The sequence below is a fragment of the Micrasema longulum genome, unplaced genomic scaffold (genome assembly GCF_059751315.1).
Source record: "Micrasema longulum isolate JH-2025_06_02 unplaced genomic scaffold, ASM5975131v1 h1tg001593l, whole genome shotgun sequence".
Lineage (NCBI taxonomy): Eukaryota > Metazoa > Arthropoda > Insecta > Trichoptera > Brachycentridae > Micrasema > Micrasema longulum.
In genome coordinates, this window is record NW_028278775.1 from 48,404 (window position 1) to 69,452 (window position 21,049).

General features: G+C 29.8%; 3 protein-coding genes and 1 long non-coding RNA gene across 9 annotated transcripts; 2 read left to right on the plus strand and 2 right to left on the minus strand.

Moving 5' to 3' along the window:
• Positions 1-3,490: 3,490 nt before the first annotated feature.
• Cks85A (Cyclin-dependent kinase subunit 85A) lies at positions 3,491-5,134 on the minus strand. Its single transcript, XM_088236637.1, has 2 exons — positions 4,943-5,134; positions 3,491-4,784 (listed from the first exon to the last, which is right to left on the minus strand). Exons 1-2 carry the CDS (start codon positions 4,999-5,001, stop codon positions 4,568-4,570), a joined length of 276 nt encoding a protein of 91 aa, XP_088092763.1. The 5' UTR covers positions 5,002-5,134; the 3' UTR covers positions 3,491-4,567.
• A 1,076-nt stretch (positions 5,135-6,210) lies between these two features.
• LOC148274756 (uncharacterized) lies at positions 6,211-11,243 on the plus strand. 5 transcript variants are annotated; one of them, XR_015824207.1, is made up of 6 exons: positions 6,211-6,418; positions 6,510-6,625; positions 6,710-7,515; positions 8,010-8,099; positions 9,258-9,515; positions 11,003-11,243. XR_015824207.1 is itself a non-coding variant. In XM_088236641.1 (6 exons), the coding sequence occupies exons 1-6, from the start codon at positions 6,376-6,378 to the stop codon at positions 11,146-11,148; spliced, it is 1,338 nt and encodes a 445-aa protein (XP_088092767.1). In that variant the 5' UTR covers positions 6,215-6,375; the 3' UTR covers positions 11,149-11,243. The 5 variants fall into 5 exon arrangements, 3 of the variants coding, with proteins under 3 accessions (XP_088092767.1, XP_088092768.1, XP_088092769.1); XM_088236641.1 differs by having other exon boundaries at positions 6,215-6,418; positions 9,258-9,394; XM_088236642.1 differs by having other exon boundaries at positions 6,217-6,418; positions 9,264-9,394.
• A 650-nt stretch (positions 11,244-11,893) lies between these two features.
• Positions 11,894-16,221, minus strand: LOC148274757 (uncharacterized). The gene is made up of 6 exons (XM_088236644.1): positions 16,008-16,221; positions 15,116-15,650; positions 14,356-14,627; positions 12,869-13,083; positions 12,581-12,692; positions 11,894-12,232 (listed from the first exon to the last, which is right to left on the minus strand). Exons 1-6 carry the CDS (start codon positions 16,086-16,088, stop codon positions 12,116-12,118), a joined length of 1,332 nt encoding a protein of 443 aa, XP_088092770.1. The 5' UTR covers positions 16,089-16,221; the 3' UTR covers positions 11,894-12,115.
• A 1,047-nt stretch (positions 16,222-17,268) lies between these two features.
• On the plus strand, positions 17,269-20,900 carry LOC148274758 (uncharacterized). 2 transcript variants are annotated; one of them, XR_015824210.1, is made up of 2 exons: positions 17,269-17,368; positions 20,740-20,900. It is a non-coding gene; the product is annotated as an uncharacterized LOC148274758 (long non-coding RNA). The 2 variants fall into 2 exon arrangements; XR_015824209.1 differs by lacking the exon at positions 17,269-17,368 and adding an exon at positions 17,428-17,565.
• Positions 20,901-21,049: the final 149 nt, after the last annotated feature.

The window sequence follows — 21,049 nt, forward strand, 5'->3', positions numbered from 1 at the left end:
TATATCTACAGGTTTTTATAAGAAATTATAAAATTTCTATAAAAATAACATCAAATCAAATTTTAGATGATTTCTAAAACAACTTTCTGAAGAGGTAATACGATTTACTCGTAGTTTGTTCTGCATAACTAAATGAGAACTCAAGATCACAGATTCACCAACAAGAGAGGAAAAATTCACGAATATTAGGATTCACTAATATTAAAATACTCTGGCTGCCCTTGAATTGAAGACAATAACATAATATAACATGCTCTATTTGTATGAATTGTGAAATTCAAATTTACATTGATTTCAAGAAAGGAAAAAGAACATTCCTCAACCAAAATCATTAATGTTTGTATAAAATGCCTGTGCAAAAGGGGCCTAGTTGGCAAATAGTGCGATGAAATGTTTTAGCTGTGATAAAAGAGCTTGCGTAGATAGGGTTCAATTCAGTTATATTATTCTTCTGCTGAGAAATCATCATCATCATTCCCTTTCCGCACCTAATGGTGCATAGGGCACTGCATTGGTACACCAATCGCAGCGTATCTTGATCATTTTTGTTACACGGAGGCAAGTTGATCAGTCTTACGCTTCAGGTACCAGTCTAGGGACTATGAAATATTCTAGTGTAAAAACGCCCTTTTAAATAATATTTCATATCAACCATGTCGGGAATCGAACCAGAGACCTCTTGCATGGTAGGCAAATGCGCTGACCATTACCACCACGAGGCCGATAGAATGAGCCTGACTGGCCGCTGAGAAATATACCTCTAAATCAAATTGTTAGATAGGCATGCTTTATCTTAGGTAATTCTCAAAAACAATAAAAATGTAATGATACATATTTCTTTAAAAACTTATAAAATAAATTTTATACAATATTTTGGTGAAAGAGATCTTTTACGTGATTCTAAACAATACAATTCTCATAACCAATCATTTTTATTTCAACTGTAAGTTGTAAGTGGTAAAATACTTTGTCAAAGTTGTTTGACAATTTCGTTCAGTAAAAACTACAGACTTTCTGATCAACAATTCATACTAATTCAAAACACAGCTTGATTAAAAAATAATAAAGATATATCATATACATATATTTTTACTGTGCAATACAACTTTTAAAATGATTAGATAACTTTGCTTATAATTCTTATTATTAAGAACTGGGGATTTTTTCAACCCAGTATTATTGTGACCTTTGTAAATTAGACTTTTTAAAGTTTAATTAAAAATCTTTTTGCAATTGGTTTTTAACCTTAACTGCCTTCATGTAGTTTAAATAATACTACTCTAGATTAAACTCGCAAACAACAAATAAATCTTTGAATGCAGTAGGTATTATAATATATACGTAAGTTATGAAAATGATCTTGATTTATTTTCTGTATTTACTAATATAATGTACAGTGTGTTTGTACATTTGAATGTTTAATATGCTATGTATGTTAATATATGCCTGTCGGTGAACCAATTACTTGATTACACACACAATTTTGTAAGTACGCAATTTTTTATGTATACTATAATAAATATGAAATGTTCTGTTAACGCAAACATACGCAAAAGGTTATTAAAGATTTGAATGGACTGTACAAACACACAGAAATTGTGATTCTATTTCATCACAAAAATATATTATTATTTACGAGTATATGAAAAAAACATACATTGGCAGCCTCCGTGGCGTAATGGGTAAAAGGCTGACTCATGCACGGAAGGCTCTGGGTTCAAATCACGGTGAGAGCTCAAAAATAACATTTTATTTTTCTCAAGTCTGGGTTTTCTGTTCACTTCTGGCACGTTGTAAAAAAAAAAATTATAAAAACATTTTTTCAACTCGGTTAAAAAAATACATTTCTGATTCAACATCATCCAAAACCAACTCTTGAAATGATGATCAAATCGCATCTTATTAAAGTTTTCCATGTTTGTATTTTCTCCATTATTACATAACCTAATGTTGTGCTTAGCAATATGCCGGCTCTGATTTTTTAAAATCTTATAAAGTAAATAATCTATAAACAAACCATTAATAATTTTTTTGCCTCTTCCTATAAAAACTAGACATATAAATATGGAGATGCATATTGTTGAATAACTGTGTGATTTCAAAGTGTAAGGTTATGATTTTAGGATGCCACATGTTGCTTCTCAAAAAAGCCAGAATAGTTTTTATTAAAACGTAAATTCCACAAACTCTCCATTTTCATGACATTATATACAAGTGTTTGCCGCATAAAATTAGGAGCAGATACATGATCCTACCTACATCCAAGAGGCAAATAAATGATGAAACTTTTATATTGCCTACTAAAAATATTCTCCCTCTCAATAGCAATTTCAAAACACATATTTTGAAATTTATTGCAACGGAAAGGGAAAACACTTTTGAGGAGAAATATAGGAAATATTGTTTTAAATTTTTCAAGTGAAAAAAGAATCCCAAGTGCCATTTTAAAATATTGAATCCAAATAAATATTTCACATTGAATTAATGAGTGCATAAATGTATCTATAAAAATCCAATAGTAATTGATTGAAGCAAAATGGTATGTGTATTTTTATAAACATAATACATGAATAAATTCATTAAAATATAATAAAAGTGGGGCATACACATTTTGATGAAAATGTTGCATACTGGTTTAGAGGGTCAAGCTAGAATGAGTCATGTAAAGATATACTCCACCCACATTTCAAATTATAAATGGGCATAAGCTAGTGACCCCTAGATGGATATGTTTGCATATCAAGAGAATGATGTCAACATACAATTATCCCGAAATAGAAATGACTTATTTCAAAATACGCAATATATTTTAAATAAATGAATTTTCAGAAATAGCAGGATCCCTAAGTGACAGTAGATATTTTCTTTAAAAACTAACCAAACTGTAAAACATCGAAAGAAAACATTATACTAATATAATCGCTGTCTCAAATGTATCTATTACATTTTAGCACGTGGGTGTAATAATTAATGTGATTTTGAATGTTTTTTTTTTTGTAAAAGGAGTTTTGAAAAAAATCAAATCCATTTAGATGAAATTTGCTTGGCGAGAAACTTGTTAATTTTTCTGTGGGAAAAAACTAGTGTTTATACTAAGTGTAGTGCTGAGCAATATTAAAATAAGTAATATTAAAATATAGTCATAGAATACTAAAACAATTCAGTGTTCGGAAAATGTTATGAAGTTACTTAAATTTTTTGATTGGTTTTATATTTATTTTTCAATATGTTTTTTTTTACCACCGAACAATGATTTTTAAGTAATGTCTCTGGAACGTTACTTTGCAGCATCTAAATTAGTGTTAAAGGTATAAGAATAAAATTTAATTTTGAGAATCTTATTTACATTTTCCTTCATATTTGTATTTTCAAATTATATATGAAAAAATCTTTTTTTTTACATAGTTTTATCATTTAAATTCGTCATTCATACAATGTGTGTTATCATGAGGTAAATTATTTATATAAATTTTAGGAATAAAAATAGATATAAAAAATAATATTCTCTCATATATTTTTGCATACAGTAGCACAAAAAAATACAGTACATTTATAACACTAATCTTAAGTCTAAGCTTAAATATTGGAAAGATAAAAGTTTAAATAATTAATACAAAAGAAACACTTACAACAAAAAACAATTGTTTGAAAGATGAATATAAAAAAAAATTCTGTAAATTAAAATAAACAATGTTATAGTACTGTTAAAGTACCATTAATTTAACAATCAAACTACAAGAAGTAACAGAGTACCATATAGGATATCTTATGACAAATAGAAAGATAGAAACTAAGCATGGATACATATGGAGTTGCTCGATCTGACGACATCAGTTTACACAAACTAAATAAGTAACAATTTATGTAATCAAACACTTTTTCGCAATTTTATAAATTTCATGGTGTTTAATTTCCGTTATCGGCACATAAGTTGTATAGGTTTTTTGTGGTCCTTTTATTATTCCTACTAAATCGAGAGTTACCCAATAATTTAAGTTTTTTTTTTGTCTAAAACATCAAGAATATCTGTTATAAAACCCTTTTTGATATTACAGTAGGTACGAAGTAACAATTCATAATTGCAAATTATTTCAATTGCAAATTATTAATAATTGCAAATTATTAATAATTGCAAATTATCCATAATTGCAAATTATTCATATTTGGATAGTATACATTAAATAATATATTTGCTATTTATTCTCAATGCCACTTAATAGAATACAAAACAATATCCAAAATAGACTGGAATGATTTAAAATGAGTTTCTCTGAAAATACAATACAAATAAAATAAAATACTCACAGGCAGATCAGCTTGGAACTCAAACTTTAAAAAAAATACCATATATTAGATACATAAGTGCAAGGCTGCCCATAATCCAAAAACAATAATAAAAGAAACATGATTGAATAAGGTTACAATATCAAAGTTTAAGAGTAGTATCTATGCGGACTCAGCTAACTTTATAGAAAAATACTTATAAAAGATTAAAAAATTATATATAATTTTTAAATATGATAGTTTCTGCAAAATGTTTCATAAATATTTATCACAAAGTTTAGTATCACAGGGAAATAGAGTCTTCGTGGCCATTAGTGATACCGGAATGCGGAATATCGGTTCTTGGCCTTCGGAACAATAAAACATGAGGTTCTGGGGAATGCATCATATAATGGACCCAATCTGGACTCTGCTGTACTCCAACATTCCTCCATTCTGTCTCAGTCATTAAATGTGACTTGGGAACATTGCGTGCTAAATCTGCAGGCAGAATAACATGTCTGAAAAATATATGACCTAATGAAATCATTCCATAGTTGTTACAAATTCGAATAAAATACCGCATACCATACTACAATAATCAAACTTAAAAAACTGCAGAGTGAGTACCAATTAATACTTTGTTTTAATGATTTAGTTTGATGTAATTGCATTTTACCTGTATTCATATTGGTCGTCCACATATTTTTCAGAATATTGTATTTGATCTGCAGGCATTGTAAATATGCAAAACAATATTTATATCACAAAATATAATGTACTTCATCTAAACTGAATACATTTTAGAGTGTAAAAACTTTTAATATCCATTTGCGCACATGACCGGCGAGGCAAGTTATAAATTTTTGACAGTTGTGATTTAGAGATGCGAATGCTTTGAATAGACAAAATCGAATAATCAGATAATGGAAACTATTGGCAATCATTGAAGAAAAATTATTTTTATTACAGGTAATAAATGAATTCCTGACATACGTTATGTATCATAGATGTTCACAAAATAAATAAAAAAATAATCAAGAGTTTTGAAAATAGTGAATGCCTATAAAACAACACTAAACCGGGAAATCGATAAAGGGCAGGTTTACAACTTCCAACTAATATTATTTCTGTAATTTGACAGTAGATGTGACCAATTTTTGAAACCTCCTAGTATTTTTTTTATAGTTTTTTCAAAATAAATCAATTTGAACGTCGTAAACCTTATTGGCAGTAGATGGGAACATTGTGACTCATCGGCACGTTTACAACTTTTCCGAATATTTTTTATAAGTTATAGTGTCCGTTATTTCAAACATTCACCAAAAAGAATAGCAGTTTAAATACAATTTTTAACATAGATTTTCAGTCGTTTTATGTGATCAACGTGTTTATTAACTAATAGAGTATTTTCAAATAACCAAAAAATTATGATGATAAATGGTATCTATATTTTTCTCGAGCGACATCGGATAATTTTTTTTACAAGGGTTTAAAATATGTATAGCTAGAATTACCCGAAAACGAGACGTTTCAGGTAATGTGTGACGTTTTAGCACTGAACTCGCTCACAATGTTTATTAGGTGCAGTCGGCGAAAATTATGAATGAAAACACGTTTTTAATACATCGATAGTTGCATTGCGTTTTGACGTTTTTCTCGACTTGTGAAAATACTTTATTGTAGTGGAGGTGTAAGTGATCCTTGAATTTACAATCCCAAGTTCGCTGCCGGGACCTTTACTTTTCTTTTTTTCTAAATGTACCCAAAATCTTAGATTGTAAAAGGTGAAAGAAGACATATGAAATTGACATAATATTTATTATCTCATGTGGTATTTTAAAAATATTTTTAGCATAAATATATATTTCATTTTAACGTTTTGGAACATAATTAAGAACAATGTGGATAGAAAAAAGAACGCTGATCGCCATAAACTTTTTTGACAAGTATGGAAGGAAAAAGGAAATGAACCTTCAGTTGTTTGCGTTTTCCCGTCAGATTTAAAATTCATTTCTTCTTCGCAAAATTCTGGTTAAGTGAATAAAATTTTATGTAAAATAATGATAATGGAACCGTTAATTTAAAAAAGTGGTTATTTTTTAAATCAAAATGCAATCTGCTTCCGAAAACATATTGTGTTCTTCAGATTTGGGTACCATGCAGTGATATTATTTTAGGATTACCTAAATTTTATAATCACCTCTACGACCTATAATACTGATTAGTGACCATTTATTTTACAGATATCCAAGATACCGACGACAGTATTGAACAGTGCATTACATGCTTAAATAGAGAAAATCTTCTGCCTATTGGAAGTATTATTTCTTCCGAATTTTCATATTTTGCCGATATACAGGTGTTTATTTTGTTATTTGAGTATCATTTTACATTACTTAAGATGTTTTTAATATAAATTTCATGATATATTCTACCTTTGCAGGTTAACAGTGATGATTTCATTTGTAATAAATGTGTATGTCAATTATCATCAGCTTGTCATTTTAAAAGACAGTGCCTCAATTCTCTCAAGAAGATAAGATCTGAAACCAAACTTAAGGAGAATAATAGTAAATCTCTAACCATCTGCGAAAACAATGAATCGGAACTGACTGTTAGCAAAACTTCACAACGTGTTAGTCAAAAGAAATTGAATCCAGCTAGTAATAAAAGTCTAATTCCTTCAAATAAATCAGAAAATGTAAAAAAATCTTTAGTATCTACAAAAAGTATTGAACAAATTAATTTCATAAGAAAGGGTCGTCTTCCAAACATGAATAAAAATCGCATCATAATTTCAAGTAAACAAAGGTCTTTGAATTTTCCATCAAATAATTCTCTGGCAAGAATGAAAAATGAATCGGATGTAAAAAGTAAATCTATGGATAATGTAGCAAATTACTGTGGGCAAGTTTGCAGAGAAATATATTCTAAAATGGATGCTTACAAACAGTACAAAAAAAAACATTTTAGTCAACTTACTAATCTCTTTATCAACGAGATGGACCCTGTCATAAAACCAAAGGCAATTGCCTATCACGAGACATCGGGAGTATGTTCTTCGTGTGGAAAAGTATTCAAACAGTTGAACAAGCATATTTTAGTTTGTCCGTGCATTAAAAGAAAGGGCAGGAAAAAACTTTGCGATAAATGTGGAAAAGTTCTAACTGACTTATCGAAACATAAATGCTCCCATGAAAACTCTACTTTGGCAAATAAATCTCATACATGCGACAAATGTTTAAAAACGTAAGTTTTCCCTGATATACGAATAAGTTAGTGAAATATTTTGATTGAACTTTATTGTAATTTATAAAGATAAAATAGCAAGAGCAACATTGTTTCTAATACATAATATTAGTTTAAGATGCTTAAAAAGCAATTAGTAGCAGAACAAGGATTGTTAAAATGTAGTAAATACTTCATTTTTACTACTGTATAACAAAGACCCAGTTCTCTTTCTAAAGGCATGATTAACATAATTTACAGCACTGGATCTAACGGGATCTAGCCCTCGTGTCACATACTGAAAAGGGACGGGAATATACACTTTTGTAAATTAATTAAATACGAGCATCTTATTCTCCTCTCCCTTGTAAGTAAGTGTCTGGTTCTTTATGCCGACTGGTAGGTCCGGCTCTGTTAGTATGTAGTAAAATTTGGAGTCAATATTACTCGTACATTATGTCTGATCTGTATAACAAAACTTATGTCACCATTTTCACAAACCACATTTTTCCTAGATTTAATGGGTATAAATCATTATGGAGTCACAAAAAATATGTTCATCAAGGCAATAAAACTAAATTTAACTGCCCGATTTGCTCAAAGAGGTAAAAGTAATTCCGCTCTTTTATTTGCATGTTTTTATTGTACTTGTGTTTTTTAAACCCTTTTTTTATATTCACCTAACATTTTATGCTATCATCTTTTGCTTAACTTTACATGATGAGACGGGTTGTGTCCCATGGGTAGTGATGCGGACTCCAGATCAGAAGGTCCAAGGTTCGAATGCCGCACTACTGCAACTCTGTTCCCAGTTTTCCAGCACAAGTTATTTTCGACTTTCGGGAAATAGTCTTAAAATTGAAATATTATGGGTTTTTAATAATATCAGCTTAAAATTTAGTTATTTTAAAGTAGGTATTATATATCTACTATATACATATTATGATAATAAATGCAGCTTTCATTTTTTACAACATACAGATTGTTGTCTTGATGCATGGTTTAGTTGTTAAAATGAAATGCTTGCCCTAGTCCCATGGACTACCATGGTCGTAAATTGCGACTCGCGAGCCACACGCGGCTTTTAGCTACTTGAGTGTGGCTCGTCGTCAAATGACATGTTTAAAATAAATTTTATTTTTAAATAATTTTCTTTTATTTCAATTTTTGTTTTAAATCAGTCTTACAATAAAATACCGAGAAAAATCAGTATGAACTTAGTTCACGACACAAGTGGTTTAGTGGTCAACTTTAAAAGACCTAGAGAATGATAAATTATGATTTTTAACGCCCGCAAGATTATTTCTGACTCATGATCAGTTAAATAAAAACTAACCTTTACTGTTCTTTCACTATTCGGCTCTACACATTCATGTAATTTTACAATTAATTTTACATTCATGACTTATTATGTTCCACCATTCAGTCACTATTGTATCAGGGAGAAATCACTTAACTGACAATACTACAAAAAATAAATGCTAACTGTTTCATACGTCCATCCCAATATGTCCTATTTTTCAATGTCGATGCAAAATTTATTTTGGATGTTTAGTTTCATAAATATTATTATGCATTTTATTAATAGAAAACTAGCTTGTCCATCTAGGTCAATGATACTAATTATTTATTTTTGTTAGTTTGTACAATTATATTTATACATCGGTGGGCTTTTTGGCAAATGGCATTTTTTCCAATCAACCAATAACATAAAATGCGTTGTTTATTTGTATTTTTTGGCGTTGATATTTTGTGGCTTCTAGTTACAGTAATGCAAGTTCCAAGAGAGAGCACGTAATAACAAAACACAAGAATGGACCGATGCCACATAGTTGCAAGACATGCAATAAAGGTTTTCCGACTACCACCAAACTAAAAAGGCACATCAAAATACATAGCAGTATGAAATCCACTTAATCATAATAATAGTATCTACTTAACCTGAAACCCATAGTTACAATCCTGTGTCGCTTTCCTTAGTAGATACTGCCACCATAAATGAAAAAATCCGACAAAATAAAGTATATAATTTTCTATGTAATTATTATTAATGCTTCCCTACTAAAACATTTGTGCCGCAACTATAGTCTAAGATAGTAAAAATGTGCTGTGCCCGGTGACAATTTATTTCCACACAATGTACAATATTACAGTAGTATTTTTTCTCGACTTCAACATTTCAACTTCTAATCTGTCTGCAATAGTACAATAGGCAAGTAGACTACTAATTGGAGTGATAGATAATCTATTTGATTTTCACCTTCTGGACAAAAATAGATAAAACAACGGACATATTTTTTAAACAAATAAAATAGGGGATTAGTAAAAAAAAAATATGTATGTTATGGAGCATAAAAAGTTACATCTGAATAAACTGAGGCAACTGTATTATCCATGATATTATCTGATAAAACCGTTTGCTTTTCTACTACCATCTATTCTTTGGTCTGTGTTCTAATGTAATACAAGCCTATTCTCGATCCAACATAAGAACGACCTGCGTTCGCGCATGTCCCGCCTTTTCCCCCACTACTAATTTAACATATTTAATCAATTAAATTAAATTAATTCATTCATTTGATTTTAATTACATACTCACAATATATTTTTTATAGAAATTTAGTAATTAAATGATGGTGATAATAAAGATGGTTGTAGTATTAGTATATAAATATTGCATTATGTGGCATCAGATTTATCAAATCGGTTTTGGAATTGATCCATAATTGAAAATATCATCATTGCCATTAAAAAAAAACTAACCTTCCTCAAATGACCCACTTGAAACATCGAAATCCAATGAATCATCATTATTGTCCTCGAGTTATATGATTGACATTCCAAAAATTTTGCTCAATGCCAATAATATATCCAACTAAATTATTCCAATAGTCTGGTGAAACTCTTTCAATACCTTTTCGCATAAGTGTTCTCACACCACTTATATTGAAAGTGGTATTGCCATGAGCACCGCGGGTGAAGCTAAAGTAGCGGGGGAAGAGGTATACGCGGGATGAACCTAATTTCGTACTGTAGTAGGTTGATCTTAATTTGGATCAAAAATATATGTATGTATATTATTACTGGTACTTTTTACTTGAGAATCGAGTTTTATTCTAACTAGATGCATGTAAAATTCTTCTATTATTTATTGTTAACAAGAAAAGGTTCGAATAAAACTTCAACAAAATAACTTTTAAGTTATTTTGATTTGCATCTCCTACTCGATGCATCTTTTATTTCAGTTGTTTTTGTGTATTCATTACAAAATACACAAATACAATCAATAAACAAAAATAAATAAAGACACAGTTTTTAAAAAAGCTATCAAATTCACCTGAAGAACTGATCCTAATTCTGAGTGACAATAAGTATCTCTTTTTGTAATGAGTACCTGTGTAAACATAAATATAATGTTAATTATTTTCTTAGTTGCAGTATTTTTCCTGCATTTACACAATTATGTATTCAATAGTTTCATCTATAAAATACCCCTTTTCCGTTTCAGATCCCTTAGCCTTTGAATGCTTTATTTGCTTTGCAAGTTTTACTAAAACAACTGATCTAGCACAACATATGAAAAATAAACATGAAGACATTTTTCTCCCACCAAATTGTCAAAAGAAATTGTTACCAATTAAATATGCAAATTAACACACCCACACTGCAGCAATTATCGAGCTTATTTCGATAGTATTTTTTTTTTTATTTAGGCTCAAAATAAATCTGTGGTATTCAATATCAATAAAGTTTTTATTTATTTATAACCAACTATAAAATCTGGAAAATATATTGATGTATCCTCCATCCATTTTCTTGGGAACTATTTACTACAATTTTGTTTCCATAATCAATAAATTAATAGACTAAAAATAAACCTGTATTTATTTCAGCTATAATGATAATTTTACTAAGGAGTATTTAATTGGTCCCTAATATTTGTACTCTGAATACAGATCGCTGCTTAAATTCGAAACTGCCACAAATCGAAAACTCCGAAATTTCATTTATTCCAAAAATGAGATTTAAATCGGTCATATTTTTCTTTAAGAAATATACTCCCATGGAATTTGCATTATAAATGAGCCAATTTGCACAACAGCCCTTTCAACATTTTTCGTTTTGGTAGCTAACTTCAGAGTGTTATGGACGATAGTTGGCACAAAGCTCCATAGTTAGACAGATACAGCTTTAAAAAACGCATCTAATGATATTAAAAACATACATATTTAAAAAAAGCAAAAACTCATGTTAAAAACTTTGATTGGCTCTACTGAAAAAAGCCAAATTTCGATTTATGCCCCTTTTGAATTTAATCAGCAAGATGTTAAGTAATATAAATTTTGTTATAAATGATATATTCTCTACAGATAAAGGTTAAAAATTGAAACATATTGCATTGTACATTTTGATATTTATACAAACAATAAATATGAGAAATTACAAAGCTAAAAGATGATGTGAATCTAAGTTAAAAATTATAATTTAAAATATTTTACAAACCGAATAACTTTATATTGAATGCTTAAGAGAATGGGTAAACGATTTTTCAAAATGGGTCTACAAAACTAAATCTAGTCGCTACGAATAGTTTTATTATCCATTTTTATTTTAGGTATTTTTAGAGAGCTCCATTATCTACTAATTCTTGAACAAGTTCAGCCATTTTTTGACGACATAGTTCATTCGAAGTCCACACTGGAATGTTTTCAGCAACAATATTGCAAGCTTCTGAATCCTGTTGAAACAAATTAAATATAATTGGATTCATTATAGGTTCCCTCTTTCCTGGAATATTCATATGAATCAAGATGTATATTTGAAGTAATGTAAAATTGTATTGCAATGTTTTTTTAAAATTGTTTTTAGAGGGAAACAAAAAATATTGGCATAAATTCAAACTAAACCTACAGGAACTAAGTTATGGGACAAGAAATTTTCATTGTGAAACATATTATGGTATTTTTTTAATTTGATGTAGCCTGATTATTTTTTTACTCCTCAATTTATTAAGAGCTTGTGCCTTTAAATTTTGTGTCCATCTAATTCTACGGAGACAAAATTAATTTTAATAACACTATTTTACCTTATCCTGATACAAATCTGGTGCTTGATCACTGTCACATGTTGATATTGGAATCATATCCAAAGCTAACCCAAGGCCAAACTTTCCACATCTGTGGAATTCTTCATTTATCCTAAAAACATGAAATTATTATGCACAATACATATAACTGATTTATATGTATAGAAGAAACATATAAAACACGTTTGATTAATTATTTGGCTAACCTTTTAACTGAGTTTAAAATAGTAGTATGTAAATAACTTTAATTAGAATTGATAGAACATCAAGATACTTAGTTATACTTACATTTCCCATAGCTTATCTTTATCCATTATACTGCTGATCGGACAATCTTCAGGAGTGAGTTCGACCAATCTGGAATATAGTGTTTCGTGGTAAGTGCTCAACAGAGATGTCAGATTATCCGTTCTCTGATCTCTTGATGTACAGCAATATATTAAGTTAGCAAGATCTAACGCTGGTGATCCATATCTTACCAGCTGGAAGTCAACAAGGCAAACCTGAAATGTAAGAGTTTAATATGTATTCAATGTAAATAGAAAGCTGCATCAGCAATGCATTAAGCTCAGAGAAATTTCTCTTTGATGGCCCCAAGACTGTTCAATGTCGTGTATGAACATTTAATTTATTTTTATTTATTTATTATTTACATTGAGAACATTACAGAGTATCCAATTCAATATCAATACATTACAAAATATACATATCAGATTTATTAAGTAGGAAAGACAAAAAAAAGTCATGTTTAATGGACATACGAGTACATATTACAATTTGGAAATTGCCTTCTTAAGAGAAATCCCACTGTCATGAAATTTATCAACATCCGAGGCGATACGATCAAATAACATGATTTCTCTACCCACCGGCATAACCATTGGCAGGTTGGTTCTGCATCATGGTAGGTAGAACAACCTGTGTTGCCTTTGTCGAAGATAATTATCAGGGACAAATAGACCTAATTAATTCAGAATATCGGAATTATGTCTGCGATCACCAATAAATTGAAAAAAGTGAACACTCAAATGAATATCCCTTCTCCCCAACAATGATTGGTAGAAAGCATATTAAGTTCTCCAAAACTAATGACATTTTCAGGGGAAGTGTACAAGTTTGAATTTTATCTAAGGGAAGAGACCATTACAGGACACTGCTGCCAGACATTGCACAGATTTACATAGTATTAAGGGTGTTGTCCAGATGTTTATGTAATAACTTTTATTTTGAGTATTCTTTAATAATATGCATGCTTCCATATGCTTGCATATTGCTTCCTTATGTGAATAAATAAATTACAAAAACAGTGATGAGTACTACTGCTTCAGCATTACAATGTTGAAAATCAACCTTACTAATGAATTCGGACCGCCTATCTACTTTTTTCTAATTAATGTTCACTCATTATTCATTACTAGTTATCCCAAAACAAGTTACCGTAGTAAGATTGTTAGCAATTAGACTTACTACTTTTAAAATTACTAATTTTAAAATTATAGCAAGAAAAAACATTGTCTGCACTAAAATTTAAATTGTTGCTTTTACAGTGTATATTATCTAAATGTTCAGGAAATAATGGTATACATTTACTGAAGCGAAAATTTTTGAGGTTTTACGAGTTCGACCATCCATCAATACATCTCTTATTATTTTTATTTCACAATATGAAAAATAACTTACTAAACTAATTAAAACTAACCATGTTTTAAACTTTGTTTAGTTGAAGGTAAATTAAGTTGGTGAAAATTATTAATCAAATATAAAAACAATCTCACCTCTTCTATGTCTCCCTCTTCAGAATTCTTAAAAAGAATGTTGTTTGTCCAACAATCTCCGTGACAAAAAACAGCCAATGGTTCTTGGGGAGAGACTAAAGATACCATTTTAGTGAAGAATGTACCATCACCTACAAACTCACTGAATTTTTTCAAGTATTTGGAACTGTCTTGGTCAGAAGGAAGAGCTTCCTTCACCATTGCTAAAGCATTTCTTGCGGCAACTCTGTAATAGCCTCTATACCACTCTTCATTTTCCGTATCAAATAACCCTGTGGAAATGTCAGTAAACTTTATATCAGTCATGAAATATGTACAATACTTACATACATTTCAATATAAAAAGGGAAGTTATTCACAATAATTACATCTAACTTTTATAATATATAAGTACAACTGCAATCTTTCTTCAACATTTTGTGATTAGAACATTATCTAGGTTACTACTTGTTACTTGGCAATAAAATTAATTTAAAACAAAGATATTTTACTAAACTAAAATACATTATTTTAGATTTCATTTCTTCATGCTTTTATTAAACAATTCAAAGTGTTAGCAGCTGATCGAGAAGCAAAAATAAATTCATCAGTGACCCTGAACTTAATTGCCTACTTAACCTCACCAATAAAATATTTCCATAGAGCCAAAGGTTAAATTCTTTTACCTTCACAATAGAAAATATATATATTGTATAAAACAAATATTTTTCGTGTACGTCAGCAAGAAATTTGACTTAATAATGAATTAATCTAAACATACCTTCTGATATACCATCTTGAAGGTTTAGAAGTTCATAAAACTCTTCCGGTTGTTGCTGTTTCATTGCCAATGACAAAGCGTGAAGTTTTGCTAACTCAATAAGAACTGCTCGGCATTGTTCTGTACTTAGCCCGAGTTTCCTGTCAGCCATGCTGAATCCTCTGCATTGTAAATCCTCTAATAAGAGCACATCGTTACGCGCCAGATAACAGATTGGTATAGCATTGAATGGCTCCGCACTGCTTTCCAAATGTTGATCTTGAAAGTTGAAGAGTGCGGGAACTATTTTAGTGTAAAACGCTACTTCGTTACAAAAGAGCGCATCACTTTTGTATGCTTCCCTTCTTGCAATACTGTCAGGAAGGCATTTATAGATGACAGATCTTTCCCATGGTTCACAAATATCTTGAGAAACAGTATCTTCTATGTTTTCTACATTCAGAGATGTCCTCATTTGCTTAATCTTTTTCCCTTCAACATAAATCCTATAAAGCATTGCTGTATAATTATCTCCCCTACCCGAGCCAGGTGCTATCTGGAAAAAGTATTTTTAAAAAACCTTTTATTTCTTGAACTCACTAATTTGATTTTCAGACATAAGCTTTTATATTTGTGATGGTAATTCAAGGAAATGTTTTTTCTTTTATGGATCACAAAAATTTTGTTCACATTATACTATCGATTATTTTTGCAACAATATTATCTTTCATTTCGCATTATTGATTCATTTTAAATAGCTTAAACTCACGAAACTTCCAGAATCAGTTTATGTCAAACAAATAATAACTCAAATATACAAAAATGAATGACGTATTTTTTAATGGTCATTTCAGCTTTTTTTTTCTAAAACAAATACCAATTTCAAACAAAAATTGTAATGCAACGGACTTGCCTGGAATGACTCCAAAGTGACATCCGGATCTTCTTCATTCATAAGTTCTTGTAAAAATTCCAACGTCACTTTGCTATTCATTTTGACACACTTAAAAGTTCTGTACTTGTAAAAATGTAACACAGCCCAATTGAGCTGCAGTCACCATTCTAAACACAACAGATTGTGAACAGTATGCACTGCTTGACATTATGATAAATGGAGAACAGGACTTGGGTCTACTTAAACAATGATGCTTAAACCAATGGGACGTTAAGTGGCTTATTGGATCTGTAATAGGGCAGAGTAGTTAAGTGTTGGATATTTGCTGTAATCAGTCTCCCCTGAAAATGTAAATGCAATTCGAATCGTCCGTAATAGGTATAGAGTGATCTTCATCTCACTTATAAAAAATAAAAACGATTCAAGTAATAAAAAACAAAGCTTTAATTTTACATTCATACAATTTTTTCAATGTTATATAAAAAGACAAATGATACTTTAATCCAAAACAACCAATTATTGCTCCAATTGTTTCTAAGACATATTTTATACAGAATATAAACCTCTATTAATTTATGAAAAATTAGTAAAAACCACATTTAAAAAAATTATGTTTAGCTCTTTCTATCCCAAAATTGCAAATTTGAATCATCTGTGTTTTGAACAAAAACAAAAGTTAAAATGTGATTTTTCTCAAGCCTGGGCGTTATTCTGTAATTGTAACTGTAATTGGGCCTCCTGGCCTGTTGTGGTGCATAAACAAAGTACATTCAAATCACTATATTCAAGTTATTCTCTATATATGAGATTAGAATGTACTTTCTGTGGGAAATAGTTATGAATACATACAACATCAGTTTATGTTTAAACTCGCTCGCAACTGGTATATACCAGTTGCGAGCCTAATGTACATTGGACATGACACCTGCATGGGTACATGAGTAAAAAGGGTCAACATATAGTGAAAAAAAATTAACGGCTTTTGAACTTATATATTTGTGTTTTTTTTATATACATATATTCTTAATGACGATAAAATACCAAGTAAGAAAACGCCTCGAATCAGCAGATAAGAGTTGAATGAGAAGATACTGTAAGAAATCATACAAAAAATGGACCTTTCGCTAACAAACATTATAAATATTCACTAACAAACTTTATTATTCGATTCCCCACTAGTTACAGATCTGTCAATAAACAGATATGTGTATTTTTTATTGATAGTTCTTGGTGGAATTCCATTTTAATCAGTTTATTATTGTACGCAAACCTATATTTTTAAATGAGTTATAAATGAAAATGTTATCAATCCCTTTCTGTTCACAATTTTACTTGTCATCATAAATAATTATTGCGCTGATATGAATAAATTATTTAAGGTTAGTATAATTTTAAAACAAAATATTTATAAATGTATTTTGTAAAGCAAAAAGTGTTATGATTTTTTGTAAAGTCAGTAGCAGGTCGAGCATTGATATCAATTTATGATACAAACCATTTAAATTAGTGATGTACATAGCATATACAATCAGAGGATTGAGTTCATACATAGCATATTACATGCCACAAACACACTGTAAGTTCAATACAAATACATTATTGATTTCCACCAGTTTTTATCATTTCCAATCCTTCCAACTGTTGACTTTTGTGAAGTAAAAGACTTGAAACCTTTATTGAAGTAGTCGGGATTCTTTTTAATTATTTTACCTACTAGGCAACTGAACACAAATTGTATATGTTTATCTAAATGTATTGTAGACAAATACTGGAAATAGCCCTCTTGGGATTTTACAAGATTGACTGATATTTCAACAAAGGTGGAGAATATTTTTAGAATATAGAACCTTATAAATGAACAAAATTACATAACTGTTATTATAAACATATTTTAACAATTTTTTTTCTTATTTGTTTTTGTTTGATCATCCTACTTGCGCATTATATTTTCTAAGTTCCTTGTGTTGCTAACTCTTGTGTGGCTATGATGTCAAATGTGTGTACAAAGGACCACAACAATTGATATAGGAATCTCTCTTATTTTTTTAAATAGTAATGAAGTCATATTTTTTGTGGGTATAATAATGAAACAGCATTTTATATATTGTGTTTATTTTTTTAATGTTGGATTTAAATCAATATGAAATTTCCTTAAACTCAATTAAATTAATATTAAATCATTGCTATAATGTAAGTACTAAGGTTTTACATAGAAAATACTGTACTGAAAAGATGCATTTCACTGAGCTTAAAAAAAAATGTTTACTTTAAAATAAACCATGTATGTATTTAAATTGTCAATTTTGAGAATTGGTATTTAAGTAATTGATTCATGTATTCAATGGAGAAGTCAGCCCTATGGGAAATTGGATACAAAAAAATGTATTTTTACGCGCGGTGAAAATTAAAGCATTAAATTGTACAGCGAAGTTTCTTGAAAACGTATTAAAAAAAGAATATAAATTACTTTAATAAAAAAGAATTACTTTGCATGACGTCACTAGTTCTTCCGAATCAAACAATGACAAGAAAGTTGTAATAGATTTCCGTTTACGGTAGGTCAACTGACCAATCAGCAGAACTCATCAAGAAGAAGGGAAGAGAACTTGAGATGTCACACGCAAAGTAATTTCAAAAACACAAAATTTAAAAAAATCATAATGCTGATAATACGATACGATACATACAAATTTTTAAAAAAAAATTGGGTTACTTTAATAGTCTATTAAAAAATGTATTTTTTTATTTAAACTGCTGAACTTCCTCAGTGTATTATGTAGTGAAAATTAAAGTAGGTATTAATGTTTATCCGGTAAAATGATCGATTCAGTATAATATTATAATTTTAATAAATTATCATAGCGGAATAATTAAAATTAGGCATACCAGTCTTAAATGTTACTTCATTCAACTCAATAATATTGTTCTAGTTAAGAAATAAATATGTAATCACCTAAAAATCACAGAGTTGTAATGTTATAGACACAATCATATTATAAGAACTAAAAAGGAACAAAAAAGGAGGGCATAATAAAATATGGTATCAAACCATTACATTACAACACAAAATTATGAAATAAAGTATGAAACATAATGTTCTAAGAGATATTATAATATACTTTTTAAAAAGTAAATAAAATTCTATATGTACAAATATAATTTTACCTTGTGAGTGTAGTGGAATCTGTTTCGTGTGGTTATGATAATTGTATAGAATTATTATTTACCAAATGTTCTGTTGTAAGGTAGCGTGTATAAAATAAAAGATTTCAACTGAAATATTTTATCTGGATAAATATTATAAGAGAAAGAATGTCATTTTAAAGGCAATCGGAATCAATGGTCATCGGAGGGGTCTGTCTTAGGTTTCCGGTCGTTAGCGTGTTGCGTCTCTGTGTTGGCAGGCCTGTCACCTGGAGTTTGATGTGGTCAGTGTTGCAAGTGCCCATATGAGGATCATTTTAATAATAATCAAGAAATTTATTTACTCTTGAAAATTATTACAATTTTGCTACAAAACATATGGATCATCAAGCCACTACCAAAATTGCAAATCTGCATTTTGGTCACTTTTGAGATATACCACAAAAGAAATTTCATATACATATCAAACCGTCCGCCTCGTGGTTACGCATTTTCTTTCCATGCATAAGGTCACAGGTTCAATTCCCGACAAAGACATGAAATATTGATTTATAATGATATTACACTGCTCAAACTATGTTGCCGTTATGTAACAAAGACATAATTTTTTTTTTTTTTTTTAGTAAAAGAAATATTTGCGTTCTTATGATTTACCCAAATATTTAATTTTGAGGGCCATTCTCAACGAGTTGTAAATAACTCACTATTAGAATAATGATCAATATACGCTGAGATTGGTGTACCGATGCAGTGCCTCATGCACTATTAGATGCGGGTAAGAGAATTGGGATGATGATAGACATAGAGAAAGTAAATGTTTATGCACTATCAGGGCCGTAGCCAGAGGACACCAGGGCAGACTCTGCCTGCCCTAAACTTTACCCGGAACTTGCTCCTTAGCGAAATATTCTTGCCAAATATTATTATTTTGAACATTAGAGATAAAAAAAACTAAGTAATGGAAATGATTTAGATAAAATTATCAATAAAACTTTGTGGTTCAGTTTCACTTTAATTTAATTTGACCAACGAGTGCTTTCGCCTTAGAAGCATCTTCAGGACTCCGGAGATCTATTTATGAAATATCTACAAAAAACATCAATGTGTATAACTAATGAACGGATATTACATAAAGTCAGTTGCGCAATTTATTCAATTTTTGACTGTTAACAGATTATCATTTCGCGGAACATCACAAAATGATTAATTTGACAGTTGTTTTTTCATATGAATCGCTTACATACAATCAAACTTGCAGAACGCTCTCAATGCATATCAGCTGATGATTTATCTCCGAAAATGCCATTGCAATGTTGATTATAAACGTGATTCTTCAATGCAATATTTCATATTCCTGGACTAAAAGAAGACCCGAAGCATAAGGCTGATCACCTTACCTTCATATAACAGATGGTGGATATACACTGCATTTAGTGAGCCTATGCATAAGTATATTATGTATGTTAAAAAAATTAGCCTACCACAGCAACATTTTTTGAGCCTGCCTTGATTATGGCTATGTGTATTATGAAGTAGATTTTATGCAATTTAAATGTATTTGTTATCAATTTTAATTATATCTCATTTTCACAAAATTTATTTGCAGATTTGGGATTTTGGCACTACCCTGACAATTCCTCCAGCCAAATGACTTACTTCTTTAGACTGTAATTCTTTGTTGAATTGACTAAAGACAGGGTAACGGTTTAGAAATACACTCATGTATTAAATAATGAAAAATAGAAATACAGATCCACTATTTATACCACAGTTGAAACAGGATCCTAAAGTACTAAACATTTTTTAAAGGAATCACAGGATTATCATTAAGGAGTTTCTGGTCCAAATCTCTCCCCTAATGAAAATTTATTCTTGGACACTTTTAAACATGCTTTTGTATTTATAAGTTTCATTTA